Source organism: Apium graveolens, chromosome 9, assembly GCF_009905375.1.
Source record: "Apium graveolens cultivar Ventura chromosome 9, ASM990537v1, whole genome shotgun sequence".
Taxonomy (NCBI): domain Eukaryota; kingdom Viridiplantae; phylum Streptophyta; class Magnoliopsida; order Apiales; family Apiaceae; genus Apium; species Apium graveolens.
The window spans coordinates 262,611,720-262,636,153 of record NC_133655.1 but is presented as its reverse complement, the minus strand read 5'-3'; the positions used below and the strand labels follow the sequence as shown (position 1 = coordinate 262,636,153).

Here is a 24,434-nt window from a genome sequence, read left to right as displayed (position 1 = left end):
ATACGAAACAACCAAACTCCCAAACTTAACTGTTGAGAGAGGATTGTTAACTTGTTGGCATAAGTCATAATAGTTGTGATGTCAAATATAACAGGTGAAGAAGGGAGTTTGTCTTCTGGAGAAGTGCAACAACTTCATCAACAACATCATCAGCCACTACACGATGATCATTCTCATGGCGCCGCCTCTACTAAAAATAGCATCCACCACATGCCTCCTGCTGCCAAGAAGAAGAGAAATCTTCCAGGAACTCCTGGTAATTCATCTTATTATCCACCCCATGTGTTGTTGAACGTAATTTATCTAATCATCCACCCTGTGTATTGTTGAAATGTATAAAATCATGTTGGTTGGGACCTTACTCTCAATCTTAAGATTTTAGACTTAATATGCTATCAGAGTTCGATTTAGGGAGGGGTCATCGGGTTCTAGTCCTCTCACCCCCTGTATTTAAATATATTTATGTTCTTCTCACCTTAAAATTTTAGAGCGACTGATTGCTTAACATATATATGAACTAACCTAAGTTATTTTTACACAAACTTAGTATTTATTTCTGATAAAATCTTGTTAGTTTTACCGTCTATGAGACATCATAGTATTTTTGGTATCACAGCATGCGGCTAGATGCTGCTAAATTTTGTCAATCTGCATTTAATATTAACATTCACGGTTCCTGTTAAATTAATCAATCATAATATCATATTGATACATGTAATCATTGTATTGTGTTCTTTAATATAGATCCAACCGCTGAAGTTGTTGCTCTATCTCCCACTACACTAATGGCTACCAACAGATTTGTGTGTGAGATATGCAACAAAGGTTTTCAAAGAGACCAAAACTTGCAATTACACCGCAGAGGTCATAATCTTCCCTGGAAGCTCAAGCAAAGAACCACCACTGAGGTGCGCAAGAGGGTGTACATTTGCCCCGAGACAACTTGTGTCCACCACAATCCAGCTCGAGCATTAGGAGATCTCACTGGTATCAAGAAGCACTTTAGCAGAAAACATGGGGAGAAGAAGTGGAAGTGTGACAAATGTTCCAAACGATATGCAGTGCAATCGGATTGGAAGGCTCACCAAAAAACTTGTGGCACTAGAGAGTATAAATGTGATTGTGGTACCATTTTCTCCAGGTACGTACCATGATGATCATGTTTCCTTAGTTATAGTACTATTAATATATAGTATTTTATGACAAAAAAAGTTGAATTTCTATGCTTGAAACCGAGTAAAAATAATTCATTTTTTTCTGCAGGAGGGATAGCTTCATAACTCACAGAGCTTTCTGTGATGCACTAGCTGAAGAGAACAACAAAGTTAATCAAGGTCTCATGCAAAGCATGGGATCTAATCTACAATCCCAGATGCCTCATGATCTTAATAACAACACATCTATGGGCCTAATGTCTGATTTTAACAATTATGATCAGAAAAACCAACTAAAATCAATGTCTCAAGACATGCCGTTTAAGCCCATGAACATAGCTACTGGCATGTTCTCAAGCAATTCTGGCTCTCTGTTCGGAGGGCCAAGAAACAATGTGCAATCATCATCCTCTGGTCTTCAACTCAGTTCCAACAGTCCAAGTTTTAGTTACAACCAAGACAACAAAAATGGACCTAGCAATCTTTTAGGCGCAGCAAACATGTCAGCCACTGCCCTGCTTCAAAAAGCAGCTCAAATGGGTGCCACAGCAAGCAACAACACTATTAGCTCACCCATGATACAAAAAACTTTTGGCAACACGGGGGCCATGATGGAAAATGCAAATGCCTCCTTTGAAAATGTTACGACAAAACCCGATGAAACGAGTTTTGTTGGGCTTAGTGGTGGAGCATTCACAACACAGCTGATGCAGAAAGCCCCACATCAGATGTTTGGAACCGGGCCCGGTAGCTCACCTTCCATGACTGATATGGCAATATTTGGTGATATGCTAATGGGAAATGACCAGGGATTCATGAAGCATATGGAACATCTTGACGATGGCATGGCTCAGGGCCCTATAGGCCCGTCTAGATTCGGAGGAAGCCATGGCAGCAGTCGAGGGAACGACACGCTGACGGTTGATTTCTTAGGCCTTGGAGGAGGATCAAGGCCACACAATCTTCATGAACAGCAACAACAGCAAAGAATGCAAATGATGAATCCTTTCCAGCAACAACTTGAGAAGCCCATTTGGGATGTCTAACAGCCCATTTGGCTAATAAAAAAACCTCTGACTTACAAGTCAAGAAAAGTACTTAAAACATACTTTTGACATCGAACTTTAACTTGTATCCAAACATCCTCAAGAACTCTTGATTATGAATCTATGTCCAGTCCTTTTATCCCTTAAAAATATCCCAGTCCTTAGAGCAGGGCAGGTTTCAAAGTACAATAGACAGAGCTCAGTTAAAAGCCAGAAACTGTTATTAAATGGGCTTGGAAGTTGTGGGCTTGCCTTGATTTTAATCTTCAATTTCACTTTTTTAATCCTTGACAAGGGATTTTATTTTGTTATTGCTGTTGTTTTCTGCTTTTTCCTTTTGATATTTCCATTGCTAACGACCATAACATTCCATATTTACTAGGGTAATGATTAAATAAAAAGTAACTGTCAACGAGGGCTTAATTACAATTATTACAAATGATTAATTACATTTGCACGAGTTTAAGCCCACTCAAACACCTCCACAAGTTTAAGCCCACCCAAACACCTCCTTAGCTCAACTATAAAAACAGGGCAAAGCCAGGCTATCGGGAAAATACCTCTTGTTTATAAGGGTTTTAGAATATACAAACACTCTCATCGCCAAGACTTGTTTCGTCTTTAAAGAACTTCTGGTTTGTTCTCGATTCTCAAACTGTCAACTTCAGTTTCTTAAACCCTGATCATGTTTGTGTTTATATAATACAAGTCATGCACTGTGTAAAATTATAAGTTTTAATAATCTTTTGCATGAGGATTTTTGTTTATCTAGACCCTTCATACTTTGCCAAAAATCGATTATTTTTGAACGTCAAACCTTGTGCACTTAGTTGATGTTCATGATCTAGTGAAACAAGTTCTTGACGTAAAAATCTGGTCCTTGTGTATCTTTTAGAGCTGGAGGGTTTCTTTGTAGGGTTTTGTATGTTTTTACTATTGAAGTTATGTTACGTGTTCTTAAACCTAGTTATCGTGTATCTCAACCTTCGAGTTTGTCAGATGTATATGGGCATGATTGAACCAGGGGCGAAGGGGCTAACCTAGATTGAACCCCCTCTGGTTGAAAATTTTTATACGAAAACATGTATAAAACCAAGACTTTTAGTTAAAAATCAGTAGAGAACTTACTTTAAGGTCCGCCTAGCCTCAGTTTAAGGTCCGTCTAAAACTAACCATAATTCAGGGCTATATTGTGATTATGGTGAATTTATTGTGATTCTGGTAAATCATGTAGTATAAGATTTGATTCGTGGTTCCAAATTAATAAAATCTTGATTTTTATGGAAAATTCTGTTATGTTAATATTATTTTTGTGGTTGTTAACACTCAAAGCGATTGTCCCAAACCTCAATAGCCATTATGTCTCCTGGACACTTAGAAGTTGGAGTGCATAAGCTACAATGCGGTTTAAGATAAAGTCCTGCATTGGATTTCAAGTATTTGAAATGCATTTTAGAGTTTTAAACTCTATTCCTGATATTTCCCTATTAACGAATTGACCAGTGCTAATAAGAATTTCTGAAGTTCTTTTGGCATCATCGATCTTCAAACTGTTTTTGACTTTGTTGTGTGTGTGTTCCGTGGATTTATTATATATTTTCCCCTGTTTTATGCAGATATTGTATTTGGAAGTCTTGTCAACTAGCAAGTATGGCAAGCTCCCGGAAGATTGTGAAGCTGGATGAAGGTGTGGCTATCTTGATGAGGGGGGTTAAAAAGCTCGAGAGAATACTCGAAGGGTTGCACGACCTGCAATTTACCTCAGACGAATACATAGAGGCCTACACGTATGCTTCTTCACTTGCTGTACCTGTCCATCTTTACACTTTATTTCTTGTTTCCCCAATAATAAATTAAGAAAATTTGTTTTTAATGTATACTCTCTTTCTTATACCTTATTTGGATGTCCGAATTATAATTTTTTCTTAACATGGATTACAGGAGTGTCTATAACTTGTGCACCCAGAAACCTCCTCATGATTATTCTCAGCAGCTATATGAAAAATACCTGGATGTGTTCAAAGAATACATTGACTCTACGGTGAGTGAATGTAGTGTCATTTAGAGCACTTAACTTTCTGTTTGTATAAGGAAAGTGTATACAAGCTATTCATGGTGATTTGTCAACAGTAGGAATCCAGGTTATAGCATATGTCCATAGATAATTATTGAAAAATGTTGATCTAATTTACCGAGTTTTGTGGTTGTTTCAGAGTTAGTTTATTGAAGCTGAATGATTATTTGTTTTATATTCAACTGGAAACTTGTAGAGGCCATACTTGTGTTGCATACTGAATATTCTAACAGACGTTACGATGCAGCATTATAGTTTTGATAACATATGGACCTTTAAACATATAATAAATTCAAAAAAAACATGAGTTTTATTGGAATATTGGACATCTTCAGAGTTTATTTTTTTTCATTGTTATTAGGTATTGCCGTCTTTAAGCCAGAAGCATGATGTGTTTATGTTAAGAGAGCTAGCGAAAAGATGGGAGAACCATAAAGTCATGATTAGGTGGCTTTCAAGATTCTTCTATTACCTTGATCGCTACTACATTTCTCGAAGATCGCTTCCTTCATTAAGTGAATCTGGACTTAATTGCTTTCGTGACATGGTTTGTACCTCATCAAAATAATTTTTTTTATTTATGTCTGATACACACTGAACAAATGTTCGTCTGGTCTACATTGAAATGTTGACAAGTATCTGCTCTTAATCAGGTTTATGATAAGCTGAAGGTTAAAGCCGTAGAAGCTGTCATCGCACTTGTATGTTTCTTACCTTCTCTTAGTTCTCTATAGAATATATCGAGATACAAAAGCTGACAAACCACTTGGAACAGATTAGTAGAGAACAAGAGGGTGAACAGATCGACAGAGCTATATTAAAGAGCATTACAGAAATTATTATTCAACTTGGAAAGGGAAAGAATGACTACTATGAACAAGATATTGAAAAGGCTGTGCTTGAAAATGCATCTTCATATTATTCTCGGAAAGCATCAAAGTGGATTTCCGAGGATTCTTGTCCAGATTACATGATCAAGGTAACTGAATTGATCACCTGCTACTTGGTATATTATTTTGGATGATTCTGGGAGTCTGATACTTCCTTTGGAAACAATAGGTTGAAGAATCCTTAAAAAAGGAGAAGGAAAGAGTGTCTCATTATCTGCACTCCAGTACTGAACCAAAGCTTTTGGAGGTTGGTCTAGCTTTTATCAGAAATTGCAATGTTAGGAAAACAAATTGTAGCTTGTGAGGTGTCTAGTAATGGTGCATGTTTAAAATTCGTTATTAATGATAGCATCTAAATCGTAGAAGAGCTCAATACCATACACTTGTGCATGCACCTTTTTCTATTGCTATGAATTCTGTTTCCAAAGTTTTAAGTGAGTATTCTTATTTTTCTCTGTGATAGACTGATAGTATTAACTTCTTTTTTCTCAGTGATAAGCAAGCCAAATTTTGTTTAGTTCTCAGATTAATGTTAGCCAAAGGATACAAGGGAATAACTCTTGTAAAATATCATTCAAGATGGAAATAGCTAAATAACAGCATTGAGCATGTCAAAATAAATAGCACTGAGACTCGCATGTTCATGGATATACAACACACCATAGTGAAAACTAATGGACTGCTCAAATTGTCCTTAATTTTGAATATTTTATAATTTGATTTCTAGACATCACATTGCGAAACATAGTATCCATGTGATCTGATTGATTGTACTCGCATGTTATTTGCAGAATGTGCTAAATGAACTGCTGGTGGCCCATAGAAACCAAATACTTGAAAAAGAGCACTCTGGATGCCGGGTTTTACTTCAAGACGACAAGGTATTTGGTTATTAAATGTGTACTATGTAAAATTAAGAACATATACACATGTAACCTAGTATCTTAGTCAAATTCTTTTGGTTTCAGGTGGAAGATATTTCTCGAATGTTTAGGCTATTCTCTAAAATTCCTGAGGGACTGGAACCAGTGTCCAAAATGTTTAAACAAGTAAGCTGCATTTCTTTTTTGATGTATATAAAGTAAATAGAGCTTACATCTAACCAATGACCAACTAGTTAAACATATTACCTAATTTGCTCCATGATGCAGCATATCACAAGTGAAGGCACAGCTCTCGTCCAACAGGCAGAAGATGCAGCAGCATCTAAAGTAAGCTCTATGATATAATTATTTTTTGCTTGCTAATTTCTTCGTGTTATTCTTGTCAAGTACATGTTGTGTTTTTTGTATATTTGTACGAGTATAGAATATCAAGGTAATATAAAGTGTTTGCCTATTTATATAATTTTTACTTGCCTGGTTTTGAGTATATACAGCTTCTGTATATTTTCATGCCCTATATTTTTCGTATGATATATCATTTTACACCACGTAAAATATTTAATTAAATTCTTACCATGAAATGTAAAGCAGATAAGATTAACCTCTGGTAAAACTATAAAAAATACAGAATTTGCTTTAATATTATGTCAAAGCCTATATCAGGAAATATATGTGCTATATATCAAAACTATTTAATTTTTAGGCTATGTTTGTATATAATCTAGAATAAACAATATCCTAGATTATATACAGTATCAAAACCATTAGAATTATGTATTTTTTCATTATGGTTAAACCCTTTAAATGAATGACGTTGAGATCAAAGTTGGTTGTCTGATTAGAACCAGACTACCAGAGTCTCTGATGCAGTATCCAATCGAAGTTTTTGACCTTCATGATCATAATATATGCAGTTGAATTGAGTCTTTGAGTGGTATAACTTGTAAAATAGTGATTCTCATAGAAATGGAAGGACTGGAATGTGAATTAAGGCTATATGTGTAAAAGAGTACTGATGTGTTGATGTTGCATATACCAGTGCTAACTTGTAAAATTTGTTAATTTTGCAGGCAAAAAATGTTGGTGGTACACTGGAGCAGGTAAATACTTTTAATAAAGCCTAAGCTTTTGCTATCATAGATCAAGGACTGTATCTGATCCGTTTTTTCTTTTCAGTCCTTCATCCAGAAAGTTATCGAGTTGCATGACAAGTACTTGAAGTACGTCAATGATTGCTTCATGAACCACACGCTCTTTCACAAGGTCAGTGCTCTTAATTGTTTAGATTTTGTAGTTCATGCTCTTTTCTGAATGTGACAGCATTTAACTTGTTAATTTTTCTCAAGGCGTTGAAAGAGGCGTTTGAGGACGTTTGCAACAAAAATGTCTCCGGCACTTCAAGTGCAGAATTACTGGCTTCATTTTGTAATAATATACTCACGAAGGGTGCAAGCGATTTGACTTATGAAGCTGTTGAAGAAACTCTAGATAAGGTAGTGTCTCTTTTATGCTTATTTCATATTTAGTCATGAGAATGGTGTTTGCCATTATCATTCATTCTTTTTACTGGACTTCACAGATTGTCAAGCTCCTCGCGTATGTTAGTGAAAAAGATCTTTTTGCTGAATTTTACAGGTATATGTATATTTACTAGTATTTTTTCTGTTTCAACTACTATATATCAGGGAAACTATTGACTTGTTTTTAAGCAACTCTCGACTCATCTACATCTCCTTTCTAATTGCTATTAGGAAAAAGCTTTCTCGACGTTTGCTTTTTGATAGAAGTGCTAGTGATGATCATGAAAGACTTATATTGACAAAGCTGAAACAACAATGCGGTGGACAATTTACGTCAAAGATGGAGGGAATGGTGAGTTATATGTTGTAATTTTGGTTTTAAATAATTGATCTCTTATCTAGCTCGATCACATGATCAGTGCTTGCAATTTCCTTGTTTTCAGGTGACAGATTTGGCCTTAGCCAGAGATAACCAGAATGAGTACGTGCAACATCGCAGTAGTGAAGGAGTTGCCCGTCCAGGGATTGATTTGAATGTTACTGTTCTTACAACTGGATTCTGGCCTACTTACAAATCCTCTGATATCAACCTTCCATCTGAGATGGTACAACCTGCTAATTTACTAATTTATCATGACGATATAATATTTTATTTTGATAAAGGTCAAGGTACTACGTTTGATGTTTATTGTCTCAGATCAAGTGTGTTGAGGATTATAAGAACTTCTATCACAAAAAAACAACGAGACGAAAGCTTACGTGGATTTACTCACTGGGAACTTGTACTGTAGTTGGATCATTTGATACAAAGAAGATAGAACTTCATGTGGTCACATATCAAGTACATTAAACATGAACTCAAAATATTTGTATATTTGATTGTTAATATTATTGTGTTTAGCAGGACTTCTAATGAGGTTTATACTTTTTCAGGCTGCTGGTTTGTTACTATTTAATGATGCAGATAAACTGAGCTATTCAGAAGTTAAGACACAGTTGAATTTATCCGATGATGATCTAGTTAGAGTACTGCAGTCTCTCTCATGTGCCAAGTATAAAATTCTGAAAAAGACTCCGACCTCAAACACTCTGTCCTCTACGGATTATTTTGAATTTAATTCACATTTTACCGATAAGATGAGGAGAATTAAGGTAGAATAATGTCTGGCACATTGATCTGCACTCTTCCTGAAATCCCATATTTTAGTCTTGGTAGATGAATTTACACAAGATGTGTTTGTGGTTTGTGCAGATCCCTCTTCCGCCCATAGATGAAAGAAGGAAAATTGTAGAAGACGTTGACAAGGAGAGACGTTATGCTATTGATGCCTCACTTGTGCGTATTATGAAGAGTCGCAAAGTCTTAGGCCATCAGCAGTTGGTGATGGAGTGTGTTGAGCACTTAAGCCGCATGTTTAAGGTATTCAAAATTATAATCTATCAATATTGTGATATGTGGTGCAATAAATCAGCGTCCATTTTGTCACTGTTGCAGTTCCTGATGTTTGTTTGTGCTCCATTTTTTGGTTTCCCAGAACTTAAAACGCTGTTAAACGCAAGAAAACTGGAACCTCAGAACTGAAACACAAAATTTCTTTCCACAGTTTACATTGTCTTAATTCTTTAAGGCGATTTTAGAACATTATATGGTTACTGGTGGAAATAAGTGAAGGGCGAGAATAAGAGTAATGTATAATTTTAGTTGTATGATTGGTGAAGTTATTTTGTACCCTTTGCAGCCTGATTTCAAGGTAATTAAAAGGCGCATAGAAGATTTGATAGGGAGGGATTATCTGGAAAGAGACAAGGAAAGCCCGAATACATTAAAGTACGTAGCTTGATACACATCTGCAGGTGAAGCTTCTACAGATATCTACTACAGCCTGAGAACTCACTGTAGGAATCAGTCAATCATGCATGGTTTCTGGATTCTGAACCTCTGTTTTTTAAGTTTTTACAACTTTTTTGTATGTCAATAGCCACTTTTTTGCAGTAAACGTGCATTGTTTTACTAATGGAATTTCAAATATAGGTTTTACAGGACACTAGACGGCAACTTCATGAACATTGTGCTCAAAAGGAACCTCTTTCATTAATGTTCTTTTTGTTTCAAAATAATTGTTAATTTTTTAACATTTTTAAATTTTTACCTAGAAATGATATAGAATGAATATAATTAAAAGTTGTAATAATTATTATAAACAGTTTTTTTTCAATTTTCGACATGCAGGCGAAGAAAAAGCACACTTCCGTAATTCATTTTTAAAATTTTTCAAATTTTTATTTAGAAGAAAATATTAACTAATTTTATTTATACAAGTATGTTATAAATAAGTGTTAAAATCCTCGTCACTCAATGTATACTTCATAGATAGATAGCGGGAGTATAATATTAGAATTATCTATAGTTTTTGCAATGCATGTAATAATTATTAATATTCTAACTTGAGTTCACTGATACTCTTTATAGTTGCCTTTTAATTATAATTTATAAGAGAAGCCATTGTCGAAGTAGTATTGTAAAAAAGAGACTTGTACCATTATATCGAATCATTTGTTAACATAGTTAAATATGATATTCTGTTATAATAAACTAAAATAATAATAATCTACTATTTTATAAATAGTCAATCATTATAATCACATCTGACCTAATACAATTTCTACGGTAAAGCCAACTTGGAGATACTTTAAAAATATATCAGGTAAATGCTCCGATAATATCTAGTTTATAAGTAATATTTAATTTATTACTTCAATATTAAATCAAAGCAATTATCAAATTACTAATTTCAAATCGACCAGGTAATACATTCTACAGCACAGCAGGATATAAATCTGCGATATTATTTCCTCTGTCTTTGAAATTCAAAGCACTTAATTTACATATTTGAGAAAACCCAGAAAAAATAATGCCAGTCGTTACTAATTCCAATCATAGAAAACTAATTCCAACCGATTTTGTAAAATCACATGTTACAATTTTCAAGCTAATCTTTAATGACAAATCAGGAAAATTTGGGTTCAAATCATAAATTTATTTATGTGTAAATACATATTTGTCAAAAAAAATATACAAATACATATTTAGTAATTATAGCTTTCATCTGTTATTATAGTTTTCAACAGAACTATTCATTCGATATAAGTTATAATATTAATCGAAAGGATTAATCGAAGTAAAAATCGGATATATTATATTATTAAATTATATTTAATATATTATTATGATTATATTAGTTATTTATTGACAAATATATATTTATTATATCATAATTTCTATAATTATTTATTTTTAAATTAATATAGTATTTTAATTTTAATAAATAATTATATATACTCCAATAAATAAAAATTCATAAGAATAAATCGGATTTCAAGGATCGAATCGATCGGGTATTTTGTACGGAATTAATCGGGGATTAATCGGTTGAATCGGGGATTTATCGGGGATTTTTAGAACATTACATTGGATATAACTGGTATTATATATTATTTGGTATAACGGAGCAACTTGTGCAACAAGAATGAGGCAGAGAGATGGACTATTTGGTAAATCTTATAAGCCAGTTTATTAAAGTCCGCAACAACTTATTAACGAGTGTTTATATCAATTTATAATTAATAAATTAAATATTAGTAACACCGTACTTTTTATCAACTTATTTTTTATTTTTTATTTTTTATTAATTTTAGTTTTAAAATATATTTTTTTTAAAAATGTTAATCTAATTTAAAATATAAGAATTAAGATAATTATATTTAAAAAAAATATTTTAGTTCATTTAAATAAAATTATTTTAATTCATTTAAATAAAAATAATTCTGACTTATAAGATAAATTATCTAAACATTTATATAACTTATAAGCATTTATCAACTTATCACTATATTTCCCAAACTGGCACGAAGTAAGAACACTTCCCCGCAGCAAAACCCAACAGATGGAACACTTATCAACTCGTTACTTTTAACTGTTGGGCGAACACAATTCAGCTTGCGACTGTAAATTTTAGATCCTGTACATTCTCTGCTACAACACCATTTGAATCAAAAGAAGGGGGGGGAAATGAAGAGAAACTTGAATATGAATTCACAACCAACATCAAATAGACAGATTTCTTCACAAACACAACATACCCCTCAAGTTGACATGCGTCAATGTGTACTTTGCAAATTTAACACAGTCGTACATGTAAAGTGTCACCGGTAATCAGATCACATTATGTATCATATAATTTGCTGATCCGCAATTTCGTTAGAACCAAAGTTTATTCTCGGAGAATAAAAAGGGAAAATTATAACACCATATACAAGGAAAACCAAAACAAACACTAATTCTAACGCCTATTGATCTACACTTCTACACCGTATGTCCACAATGCACCTGTAAAAACCACAGAAAGAAAGGGAAAGAAAAAAATAGATTTCCAGTTAGTAGAGATTTACACATTACAAGATCACATGCAACTGGAATATCAAGAAAATAATACCATGCACTTATAAAATGGAAAATTAGCCAATAGTCTTATATATATATATATATATATATATATATATATATATATATATATATACCCGGGAGTAATTAGTAAAGCTTGTCACACTCTTGAGTCATGCCGTTGGGCCGAGGATAGAACTTATTAAACTGTGGGTATTTGGATGCAACAGTTGAGAAAATTCAGATAAGAATTAGCAAGAAAGTTTAAGGATGAATTAGAAGAAAAAGGGTCACAGCTCAACTCATGTCAATCTTAACCTTCCAGGTGCTGACGTGCTTCGTAAGCACATAGCTCGCAAGCCAAACTACCAGTTTGCAACTTCCCTTCATTAGCAGTACTATCCATGTCCACGTTAACTAAAATGTATAAAATGACCTAACCATACCTCCTCCAACCAAATATTATAAAGGAGTATAATCTTATGCCTTGCTCTAAAGAGGCAAACATGGGATTAATATTTTAAAGGATTCTAATCCTTGGACTAATCCCAAATAAGCAAGGATGCAGGGTGCATCATACATTCCACAAGTAAATTAAAGTTGGTGCCCTACGCAGATTACAGATGACAGTTACAGGAATTGGGGGGGGAGTTAACAGAAAATCACAATAATCTAAATATTAGGAATCTATGAATGGTAAGCAATGGGCTAAGTACAATTTTGATTTGACATGCAGATGAGTGGTGAATTATATCTTGTGGCTCTGAAAAGAATAGATTCCTCTTCAATCTGGAGTAAAAAATGCCTACGGAAGAAGGTGTGAGTGACAATTTATGATCCAAAGAAGTCAATTTTTTAAAAAAAAATTAACACAAATCCTTAGGAAACAAAAGAACGATTGATTTATTCAAAACACAACTTTTGATGAATTGACAAATAATATACAAGCACAAATACACACACACACAAGTCTTTGTAAAAATATATTTAGATAAAATTTTAAATATTCACCTTGAAAAGGTTATACTTCCATAACTAGTTCAGGACAAGATAAACTCTAAACTCAAAAATTTTGACTAGGAATGAGTTATACAGTTGTCAAAAGAAACCTACGACCTAATAAAAAACTGTATACACTATACCTTCTCAAGAGTTACACAGGAAAATACATGAACAGACAGCAATATGCACCCTAATACAGTGTTGCAAATCCATTTTTGTTCTACAAATGATCTAGCAATGTTGAATATTAAAACAGTTCCCAGAAGCAGAGTACAACACAAAACATGTTGCACACAAGTGGACAGGAGGACAATGGGAAACTGAAAACCCGCAAATACACAATACTATTATATTCGAAATATTAAAGTTTGGTAGTAATCCGGTCGTTATTCAAGCCTGGTTTAGATGATAAAATATATTAGTCTCTTTAGGAACCAGGCCGGGTCAAGATAATATATATATATATATATTAGTGTCTTTTGGTTAAATAGCAAAACCGCGAACTTATTAAAGATAACAGGGAATGCCTAAGATAAGAGGGGAGGGCTAAAATAATGAAAACATTTATTAAATCATCAAGGCCGAAATAAATTATAAAAAACGTGGCCTTTTCAGGATATACAATAGTTTTAACATGAATATAGACGGATTATTTTATTTGGACTAAATTAGATATTTAAAATTTGGATTTTTTAAAAAGAGAATCTTAATTCTTAGCTATAATATAATTGGGTTGAAAATTTGCATTTTTTTCCTAATTTAGAAAGATAACTTTTCAAAATTAAGATCAAAAGTATAATACAGCTTAATTAGCTAAGACATTTTACAGTATATTAAAATATTCTATATATGTTCATTATTTTTTATTATTTATTTTTAATGCTATCATTTTTTAATTATATATATTAATTCTAATTTAAGATTACACACAAAATTTTGAATATATTCTTAAATTAAAGTTAAAATTTTACATATTTATATGCTAATTATAATTTAAAATTTACTTAAATTATATTAAAACATAGGCCGGTGGTTCATACAGGCTCTCTGCAATACAAGTTTCAATTAACAATGAACATAAAAAACATAATAATATTAACTGGTAAGATAACAACTCTACCTGTGATTTGCTAGCTCTAGTCTCCTTGTACAGCTACATGAGACTGTTCTACAAACGGATCTCTTTTTAAGTACATTAACCTGCTGGCAACTCTCCATTTTTCCAATCAAAAACTAAAGTAACATATTAACAAGGAATTCTTCTCTTCAATGTCCTTACCAAAGAATGTCAGAACAATGGAAACCCAAACTTCGAGAGTCCCATATTTATGAAATGAGGGATTGGTTGCCAAACCCCCTCTGTATATACACTCTAGATACAACCCTGAACCGCCAGTACCACGCTGTCTGTATACCAAGTGTCATTCTTTTCTGGAAATGCTTAACTGATTTTCACCATCATTTAATTGACAAAATTTTGAGCCTGAAATACGCATCTGATATCATATACTTTCACATTTCTCCTAAAACTGTACAGAGTGTGACGTGAAGGAGCTTGTAAGTTCCTTAACAAAATTTTACAGCCTACGGAAATTCTTGACTACTCCACTCAGGCACTCACTATGTTCAAAGTTCAGGTAGCAAGGGAAGGAAGCCCCATCAAAATTAGCATATATTACGGTTACACGTGTCAGTTTAACGACTTATAGCCTCCATTGCAAGCCTTACCAGACGCAAGAAACCCTCCACATCTTGGAAGTTGAAATCAAGAGCTTTTTTAACAGATGACAAACCCTCCCGATACTTGGTCTCCTCCCTTGAATTAGCAGCTACGAAAGCAATTCGTGACTTTTTAGAGGCTTCCATTGCAAAATTAATGTCTTGTGCCTGCAAACATTCTTATATTAATGTGCCAGTAATAGACATAATAATAATGTGGCAGATGCTAAATAAAGATTATACGTACATAGATCTAAAGAAATATAAATCCACTCGCCATTAAAAAGAGAATGTGATAACAAGCAGTAAGAGCTTTATATTTACACCCAAAACAATCTGACCCGACATATACACAAACCACATGAATAAAGAGAATGGCACTATGCAGGTATGAAGTATGTGCTAGTTCTTTTCCTTTCTTGTATAAAGGGAGTTGATTAAAGATCAAGTGAACATCCTTTTAATGTACTCTTTTGACCTCCTCGCTCAGTCAAATCGACATTATCTTTTACTCCAAATTTGCTGACTTAAGTCTGAGATCTTTCATCTTAGGTGCAAAGAGAAAAAAAAACCTTTTTCTATGACTTCCACAAATTATGAGACAGTGATATTGACCTCATCTCTCCTACAACTAAACCTTATCTCTATCACTTACCTCCAGTTCTACAAACTCATTATGTTCAGAATGCAAAATTATTAATGGATAAATAGCAAAAAAAAAATCTAATATTTATAGACAGCAACACAATTAACAGTCCACCTGTTCGCTTTTATGGTTGATTTCCTGCATTAAAATTCAAAAGACAAATTGCAGCATATACTTACGAAGTTAAGCAGCCGCAAAAAATTTGGTCGGTTTCGAGAAGGTATGACATGATTTCCAGCAACTTGAGGAGAATTAGCACCCTTGTTCAAGGCAGCTTTGTCTATGGTTGCTGGGTTGTTTAAGTTATCCACGTCTGAAGCAGATGAAGAAGGAGATTCTCCTAAAAATGGTAAATATAAAAACATGTGAGATCAGTTCAAGCCCATTAACTTATAACATATTTGTATCGCATTAGCACCAGTGAAACCTTATTTTTACCATGTTATAGACAACAAACTATGCAAGATCAGTTTACACAATCACCAAAAGTCTTGTATCCAATTTACACCAGCAGAAACTTAATTTAACATGTCATAAACTTAGAGATAAGATGGTAAAAATAAATGAGATGACTCGAAAACAATGACCAACATCTAGCCATGAGGTGGTTGATAAGTAGGGTAAAACCAAAATCTAAATATTAACTATGGCATCATAGAGAATACCACAGATTTGCATCCAATATTTGAAAATTTATGAGAAAAGCCTAGTTCTTGGTTATTGAGTTCAAATTGCTTGTTTTTTTGTCGAGCCCAATTTTATTGGGTCCTGTTCTAGCTAGCTCTAGCACAAAAACTATAGAGACTGCATGTGTAAGGCATTTATGTACTCTTTTATACATATACCTGGAGGAACTATTTGCAGGGCGCTTTGCAACTCATTCCGATCTTTGCTTGCACTAGAATGTGAAGAATTAATTACTCTTAGGTATGCCACCTCTACACATTTAAAGGCCAGAGCAGCAGAGGCCATGTCTTTAGATTTCTCATACTCATGGGCAACATACCTAAAACAGATAGCAAAAGGCTAAGAACATAAATTACACATGCCCTAGAGGTTCACAGAAAAAGTTACTAGCAAATAACATAATGAGAAACCATAATCATAATAAGGGATCAATCAGTAGAGTGGAGTAGAAAGGAGCAGAGAACTTGCATGTATATATCATTATCACTCCAACTGCATCTATTAAAATTTATAGACATCTGAAACTTGTTGGCTAAGCTTGCTAGTTGCTACAGTACATGGAACATCATCTTGCAAATGTCATTAATCATGTTCATCTTTAACACAGTATATGCAAGTCAATAAACCAGTAGAACATTGAAATATATAACGAATATTCACAAAAATCACGGCCATATGATTCATGATCAATTAATAGATTATAATGCTTAAGTACCCTCCTATAAAAATAAACAAGATTTAAAGATAAAGAAAAAGAGAAACTTCTCGTAAGTAGATTGGATTTGTAGAGTGATCATAAACAAGTACCCGTGGCATTTAAGCTGTGGAAGGGTATTCCATTAATCATGTACATACTTACGATACAATAACACCGGTTATTTGATACTTAATCTCTCACTCCTGTTTTTAATAAAACAGGCACACAAGGGAGCAGGCCTAGATATTGATATTACTTACGCGCAAAGTTTAGCCGTACTACTATACACTTGCATCGACTGAACCATCTCGCCATGCTTGGCATTTTCACTGTTGGAAGATTCTAATAAAGAGGCTCCATACAGAAACTTGAGAGCTGCTTGGAAATAAAGACCGGTACCTTCGAGAGTTGATCCGGAGTTCTGTAGAACACATCCCAGTTGTACAAGGAGTCAGGATACACAGCCAATAACACACACACACACACACATGTTTAGAAGAAAAACAGTTTAGAAACCTTGAGACGGTCAGCCAGGTGTTTAAGATCTGTTGCTTCTTTAACAGCGTTGTTAGCAGCCTGACTTGATGTATCTCTTCGAATAGGACTTGGGGCATCAATTTCCCGACCCTTGTGACCATTTACTGGATGTTTGGTATTAATAGGCTGATTGCCATTCCCCTTCTGATTCTCTGATTTCTTGATCTGTGCTGCAGCCTGTAATGCATCATCACATTCACTGGTACTGGCTGTTGATAAATTTACACCATTGTCTTTTTGAATTCCATTAATTGGTTGGGGCCATCGTGTCATCTCATGTTGACCTCTTCCTGATGGAGGTAATGAATGTGACTTTTCTTTTCCTGCAACATCAACCCGTGGTGTTTTGTCAGAAGGAACCCTCTTCGAAGATGTGTCAGTATTCCCATCCACGGGAAGGTTCTGTTTCGAGTCGAGATCAGAAACAACTTTCCTTTTATCTGAACTGTCAAATGGAGCCCACTTAGACTGGGTCTCTCGCTTACCACTTTCAGTTGATGCATTTGCAGCAGGATCATTCTTAGAAAAAATATTCTTTTCAATTTTTTCGGAATTTATAGGAATTTTATCCTGCAATTTACTTCTTGCTTTCAATTTTTCATCATGAGAGGAATGATCTACATATCCATTGGAATCGGGTGCCTTGAGATTTCCCTTCACAGACTCGGATCTGGTGCCACGACTATTGTCTTTAGATCTTGAAGAAGACCCCTTTCCAGATTTACGACGAGACCCATCATTGTGATGCTCATTCATCTTCCGAATTTCATCATTTGGGCAGTTTTCTGAAATCAAAGGATGTTGATTGGATTGTAAGGTATCGGTAACATGGTGAGCTGCAAACTGTGAAGAAGATACAGTCTTTGCTGCAGCTTTTGTCCCAGATATTTGAGATTGACTCCTGTCCTGAAAATCAAGCTTAGAGGACCCCAAGGAACCACGATTTATGACGGTGATGGTTAAATTCTTCTGTAACATCCTCGAATGATCACCCCCCGCGCCATCTTCACCATCCAAGCATTTTCTTGGACTACTTGTTGGTATAATTACTTCTTTAGAGTCGCTTATACTTTTAAGGTCTCTTCTTATTGATGTAAAGTTATCTTGATTGCACACTCTTAGGGGAGATGACGAAACTGATTCCACAGGGGAACCTTTCACCTCTTGTAAATTGGCTTTGCTTTTACGAGACCCAGAAACCTTTGAAGAGCTTGAAGTAGCAGCAACAGATAGCTGTGCAAATCTGACGTCCTTTTTAACTAAATCAATAGCATCCATGTTCATGTCGAACAGACCATTTTCAAAATCTACCCCTGCTTGCTGGTCTTTCAGACTCCTGCCTTTTTTGTCAATTCCACCACTCCCGTTCCTCATGGACCTTTCTTTTCCCCCGGACTTGGACACTCTTGCTTTCTTATCCTCGCGGTGATTGCTTTCACTAGTTTCTTCCATAAAATCCCTCTGGTTTTCAGGGCGATGTCCTTCAGTACCATGAGATGTGGTATACAGCTGACTCTCCTGATATTCGTGTATCTTCTTCCTTTTCTTTACATCTCCGTCAATATATTCCATATGAAGCAACCTGGCATCAGAGGGAAACTGAGTCTGGTCTTCAGAATCTCTAACAGAAACCTGCATGTTTCGCTTTGAGTCCTTAGGATGATCATCATATTTGTGCCGATGCTTTCCAGTCTTCTTTGTTGACAAACCAATACTTGAGCTGTGGCCCACTTTCAAGGCAGCACCTCCATTGTCTGACTTCCACTCTTCCTCGGAATGGACACTGCTTGCCTTGAGCTTCTTAGAGGCATTGGAAAATTCTTGATGGTTCTCTCTTTTGTTTCTTATCTTCAAGCTCTTGGTTTCACCTGTAGACAAATTGTATGAAGAAACATTTAAATTAAAATTGCAAGATAAAATAGTCTAAAAGGGGTGCTGCAGAGCCACTCCATTTACTACCTTCCCCAGGAATAGTAAGTGGATTGCTCTTGTCTTTCCTCTTATGTCTCTGTTTCTGCCCAACTAAGTCACTAGACTGGCCAGAAAGCTGGAAATCAACTTCATGCAGACTAGGGGAACAGTTCTCAACATTAAAGCTTTGATTTTTATATGATGCCTGAGGGATCTTCTTTTTCGAGCTTGAATGTGGAGAGGAGCCATTCTGGCTGGAAGCATTCAAAACATCCCTAAAACCATGTTTTTTCTTTCCACCTATGTCTTGGAGACTTTGGTCAACATGCAGTGCATCAACTCCTGACAATGCCACACCAGAATATCTGTTCTGACTACTTTGGCCCTCGTGAACAGGAGCAAGAGTTTGGTTAAGGGCGCGTACAGCCTTTGATGTCTCCTCCTCACTAAAACTGCAACGATTCATTCCATCCCTACAATAATTCCAAAAGAACTTTCCCATTAGAAATTAAGAGTGAGAGAGCAACAGACAATAAGAACTACTTTTCACTGTCTACATCATATTTTTGATGAACAAATTCTGAATTCTAAGGTGTGTATTTGTGTGTGTGTGTGTGTGAGAGAGAGAGAGAGAGAGAGATTACAATCAACATAACTGTCTGAAGGAAAGAAAACTTACAACCAGTCGAGCATGTTGCACAGCCAGATCTTAGGGAGAGACTGAGGATTTTTACCAGCAGGAAGAAGCCGCCATTTTTGGCATTTGTCACAACCGACCCAATCTTCTTTGACAAAAGGTACGAATGGTGCAGCTTCATCCGAACTGAGCCTATTTCCAGTGGGAGGAACAAGACTTGAAGAAGCTCTTGTGTGTGCCTCTGCTGTAGATGGTTGATCGGTTTTCTTAGTACTTGCTTGATCTTTTAAGACACTACTGGATTTAACATTGCCTTTCTCAATCACTGGACAAGTAGTCGACTTACCAATAGAAGGCATGTCTCCATCCATATCATTATCTCCCATCTCTAGGTCTCCAAAGAAATCTTTGTATCTATCCTTGGCCTTTCCAGTATCTTGTTTACTATCTTCCAGTTCGCTAGTGGGCATAGCATTAAGATTAGCATTCTTCCTTCTTTTGGAAACAAAAACATCAGTGTTTGTGCTGGCATTGTGCACCTCTCTGGTGATTTCTGCACCACGGCTATGACTTCCCTTTGATTTCCTTTTGCTACCAGACGATGAGTTCTCCTTTCCAGAAGAAACTTTCATCTCATCATCAACAGATGATAAAGATTTCTGGCCACTTGTTTGTCTTGCATGATCCAAGAGCTCAGGATTTAAACCTTTTCTCATCCTGGGCATATTTGGGTCAACTTTCAATGAGTCATCAATCCTTTCGCCTTTAAAATTTCCTCCTCCCTCTGGATATCTAGGCTCATCATCATATAAATTAGTTTTTTTAAACTCCGAAACCTTTGCACCTGAGACAGGCTTCCCAAAAACACCATTTTCATGTATTACCCCCGGTTCCTGTAATTTATTGATTGCTAAATCGCAAAAGGATTCCTCCTTCACCCCACCTTTACTAACCACTCTAGATATATCATCAGCCCTCGCAGTGCCTTCTGTTGAATCAGCAACATTACAATGTGAATTTGACAAAAGTGGGAACGTCAAAGCATTAGAAACTAATTCGTCACAAACGGAGGCATCACAGTCTGTTTCCTTCTTTACAAGAAGCTTAGCACTATTTTGACTGTTGTTAACATTATTTTTTAACTCCATTCTGAAGGCCTTCTTGTCAGATGATTTAGGTTTCTTCATTCCTTCAAGTTTTCTATCAGAACTAGCAGAATGAGGACCATTTACAGATATAACGGAACCCTCTTGGCTACCCCTATGCCTGATGGGCGCAGATCTACCCTCTCGAAAAAGCAAGTTCTTGTCCGTCATACATATCAGATCATCGTGGAGTGGTGATAACATCAGGCTCCCGTGGAGCGGACATGATGTCATAACCTGTACCACCGGATTGAAAAGAAAAAAAAAGGATTAACCGAAATGCTAATGCTTCAATGATATGGAGACGTGGGAAGACATAAGATGAGAAAATTCACCTCAAGAATACTTGTGGGAGATTCATCTGGGGTATTTTTAGACTCGCGAGCCATTTCACCATCTGTTGGGCTGTCCTCAAATGACGAAGTAGGCGAAACATCGAGGCCAAGTCCACTGTATATTTCAGCATTTTTTTTAGTTGACGAATTATCAGAACACATCTTAATTCGAACCTTAATGGTTTTTTGATCTGATTGATTATCAGACTTGTTCTCAACACTGGTGAGTGGCATGGTTGCTTCTCGTTTCACATATTCATCCACAGATGAAGCCCTGACTGCAGGCAATGTTGCCATACCTAGAGCAGTTGATCCATGCCTAGCAGATAAAGATGCATTTGACGAAACAGAGTTGCCATGAGCACCCTGTATGACAACATAACTCTAAGTTCTCATGCAAAATCATGTCAACCAAGAGTTATTGTGATTCCCACCTTACTTTACAAATGTAGTCAATAACAACCATAGGTCAAATAATAACATCTACCTCCAAAGGCAAACAGGTTGGAGATTTCGATGCATTGTGATTTTGAACATTTGGTGGAGTTTTTGGATGAGACCAAACAGGAGATCGTTGGTATGTGGGTAGAAATGATCCATACCCACCGAATTTTGACCCTGTGAGATTTAATAAATTGCTGCATCAGTGTGACTTCTAATTGTTATGAAGTATTACAACATCACTAGTTATACATAACTCTTCTTTTTCATACAAGTAGAAGATCAACAACAATTCTCATATTACTTACCCAAGTTCTCAGCAGAAACTCCGCCTTCAAAATCTTTTTGAAAATGGCCCAAAACATGTTCAAGTTTCTCATCCTTCAAAAATAACAGTAACTATACACATTAGAGCTGGTACATTGTAAAGACATTCACAGAAACAATAAAAAGATAAAAGAGAGATAAAAAAAAATTATAAATCAAAATGAAAGAGTATATTTCATTTACTTTTGTCAGGCAGTTCGTATAAAACATGATATTTTTTCTTTTCGTTCACATATGATATGCCGGTTCACAAAGATCCTTAGCACACATATTAGAATAAAAGGGAGTATCCATTCTCAAGTAACTGACTGACCGCCGTAACAAAAACAATTGCACAATTTGCTTACTCTCCAACATAATAGTTCATTTTTTGCAGACGCTGATTCAACAGTAATAAACTGTTACAAAGTACTTTCTCTGCTGCAACAAATCATGCTACCATTAAATCTCCTTATTCAGCTAAAAACGATATTTATCATTACAAAGTTGATTCACTAACATAAAACCATTTTTAAGCTACCAAACAATGCACCACCGCAACTAACTACTTTGATCTCCACTACAAAAAACAAGTCAACTCGAAAACCTCAACAAACAAAAACAGCTTAAAAACACAAATTCAACCAAACAACAATCACAACAGTAAGATCAAACTAAATTAAACTCAATCAAGTAATCGAAAACCACTTACGAGATACGACAAAGCAACATCAGGGTCAAGAGATGAATCTACGCGATTATTCGAATAAAAACAAGCTTCTCCTTCCTCCAATTCAGTTTGCTCCATCTCAAACCCTAACCCTGACCCCTTTCTCCCATCAACAACACAATTCATACAAAAAATCAATTAATAACCAGCCAAACACGCCCTTAAATCCTCAACCACCTCCTCACCAACACAAATTCATCAATTAACATAAACTTCAAACTTAAAACATAAAAAACAACTCAAAAACACATAAAATTAAGATCGATACAATCAGATTGATACAAACGCGGAGAATATAGATATGAATTACAGATATATATAGATGTATATGAATATGTATGTATAAATTAAGAGATGCGAGCTCGGTGTTGGCACGATCTCCGATGAAGAATCGATAGATACAATAAAATTATATGAGTTGTATGTATATATCGTTTTATTCGATCTCGAAGAGCTGTAAATTTCGATTGAGGAGAGAGAGGTGACTCTGGGTTTGGTGTATAGCAGCCTCGTTTATTATTATTTTATTTGTTTATTTCTGTGTTTGTAAAAAAATTATTAATATTATTTTTAATTTGTATTGTTTATTACTCCCTCCATTACTAAAAAATGGTTCATATATGAAATTTAAAAGTCAAACACGTCAAATTTTGACCATAAATTATAATTTAGTAATTTATAATTTCATAAATCTAAAATTAAATATGATAGTAGATTAAAATACTTTCAAATGATACTTTTTTCATAATGTTTTATATATAACATTAATTTTTAATTGTTAGTAAAAGTTGACTTAATTTGACTTTAAATTTTAAAAAAATGCCGGGTTTTTTGTGAAATTGAGAGAATATTTATTTCTTGTTAGTGTCGGAGTTGCAACGCTGCGGATTAAAAGATTGTTGATATAATTTGCACTACAAATCAATTCAATCTATAATATTTTTATGATCAATTTTGCGAAGATGGAAATATGTTCCAAGTGATAAATACAAATCACAAGGTTGGAATCCAAAAAATTTAAGCTTAAAATTTGAATTTGACTTAATAATCTAAATTTGAGTTTGAACTCAATCGAATTTTTTTTTTTAAAAATAGAAATGGGTTAGACGATCTATTTGAGTATAAGATATAATTTAGTCATTTTTTTAATGTGATCGACGCAGATGTATAGTTGTCATTAATTATTTTTTCTCATCCCCGCCTCACGAGACAAGACTAAGTTTGCACCTGTGCCCCCACTTGTTTAATAATTAATTTTAAAAATCAATAAAAAAAATATTTTGTTATATATTATATAACCCTAAAAAATGTGTAGATAATTAAAAATATTTGAAACATTATTTTATTACAATACATATGAAACTTAATTAATTTTTAACTTGCGGTATATTATGTAAAAATTACACTATATAAAAATATTATATTATATAACATTCAGGGCAGATTTTTCCTACGGGATCATACAAATACCATACATGACCCCTGTAAATATAAACGGGGTTCACCATCACTAACCCATTCTCCACAGAGACGGGACGGGGGTGGCCCCATTCGGGTAGGGTTATTGATCGAAATCTACTGTAATAATTGGAGAATGGAGATCACGACAATGTACATTTACATGAGTGTTTG

General features: G+C 34.8%; 3 protein-coding genes across 4 annotated transcripts; 2 read left to right on the top strand and 1 right to left on the bottom strand.

Annotated features, from left to right (window-relative positions):
• Positions 1-78: 78 nt before the first annotated feature.
• Positions 79-2,439, top strand: LOC141687262 (protein indeterminate-domain 6, chloroplastic-like). The gene is made up of 3 exons (XM_074492468.1): positions 79-256; positions 745-1,141; positions 1,264-2,439. Exons 1-3 carry the CDS (start codon positions 79-81, stop codon positions 2,198-2,200), a joined length of 1,512 nt encoding a protein of 503 aa, XP_074348569.1. The 3' UTR covers positions 2,201-2,439.
• Positions 2,440-2,773: 334 nt separating this feature from the next.
• On the top strand, positions 2,774-9,635 carry LOC141684534 (cullin-1-like). Its single transcript, XM_074489556.1, has 20 exons — positions 2,774-2,835; positions 3,817-3,987; positions 4,142-4,241; positions 4,636-4,821; positions 4,928-4,975; positions 5,050-5,253; positions 5,334-5,411; positions 5,956-6,045; positions 6,133-6,213; positions 6,316-6,375; positions 7,119-7,148; positions 7,225-7,311; positions 7,395-7,541; positions 7,628-7,683; positions 7,800-7,920; positions 8,012-8,173; positions 8,266-8,409; positions 8,502-8,720; positions 8,821-8,988; positions 9,308-9,635. The coding sequence occupies exons 2-20, from the start codon at positions 3,851-3,853 to the stop codon at positions 9,407-9,409; spliced, it is 2,220 nt and encodes a 739-aa protein (XP_074345657.1). The 5' UTR covers positions 2,774-2,835; positions 3,817-3,850; the 3' UTR covers positions 9,410-9,635.
• Positions 9,636-11,656: 2,021 nt separating this feature from the next.
• On the bottom strand, positions 11,657-23,305 carry LOC141682959 (cysteine-tryptophan domain-containing zinc finger protein 3-like). Of its 2 annotated transcripts, XM_074487648.1 has the most exons (13): positions 22,785-23,305; positions 22,075-22,147; positions 21,813-21,943; positions 21,326-21,691; positions 20,192-21,227; positions 19,888-20,089; positions 19,257-19,681; positions 17,277-19,165; positions 17,021-17,181; positions 16,222-16,382; positions 15,556-15,716; positions 14,132-14,898; positions 11,657-11,955 (listed from the first exon to the last, which is right to left on the bottom strand). In XM_074487648.1, exons 1-12 carry the CDS (start codon positions 22,926-22,928, stop codon positions 14,707-14,709), a joined length of 4,941 nt encoding a protein of 1,646 aa, XP_074343749.1. In that variant the 5' UTR covers positions 22,929-23,305; the 3' UTR covers positions 11,657-11,955; positions 14,132-14,706. The 2 variants fall into 2 exon arrangements, with proteins under 2 accessions (XP_074343749.1, XP_074343748.1); XM_074487647.1 differs by having other exon boundaries at positions 19,888-21,227.
• Between the last annotated feature and the right edge of the window lie 1,129 nt (positions 23,306-24,434).

Coding starts and splice junctions, on each gene's coding strand:
- LOC141684534 (XM_074489556.1), top strand. CDS start 3,851: ATGGCAAGCTCCCGGAAGATTGTGAAGCTGGATGAAGGTGTGGCTATC. Junction 4,242..4,635: donor AAGAATACATTGACTCTACG/GTGAGTGAATGT, acceptor CATTGTTATTAG/GTATTGCCGTCTTTAAGCCA. Junction 8,174..8,265: donor TCAACCTTCCATCTGAGATG/GTACAACCTGCT, acceptor TTATTGTCTCAG/ATCAAGTGTGTTGAGGATTA.
- LOC141687262 (XM_074492468.1), top strand. CDS start 79: ATGTCAAATATAACAGGTGAAGAAGGGAGTTTGTCTTCTGGAGAAGTG. Junction 257..744: donor AAATCTTCCAGGAACTCCTG/GTAATTCATCTT, acceptor TCTTTAATATAG/ATCCAACCGCTGAAGTTGTT. Junction 1,142..1,263: donor TGTGGTACCATTTTCTCCAG/GTACGTACCATG, acceptor TTTTTTCTGCAG/GAGGGATAGCTTCATAACTC.
- LOC141682959 (XM_074487647.1), bottom strand. CDS start 22,928: ATGAATTGTGTTGTTGATGGGAGAAAGGGGTCAGGGTTAGGGTTTGAG. Junction 19,682..19,887: donor TGCAACATGCTCGACTGGTT/GTAAGTTTTCTT, acceptor GAATTATTGTAG/GGATGGAATGAATCGTTGCA. Junction 14,899..15,555: donor TTTTGCGGCTGCTTAACTTC/GTAAGTATATGC, acceptor GAATGTTTGCAG/GCACAAGACATTAATTTTGC.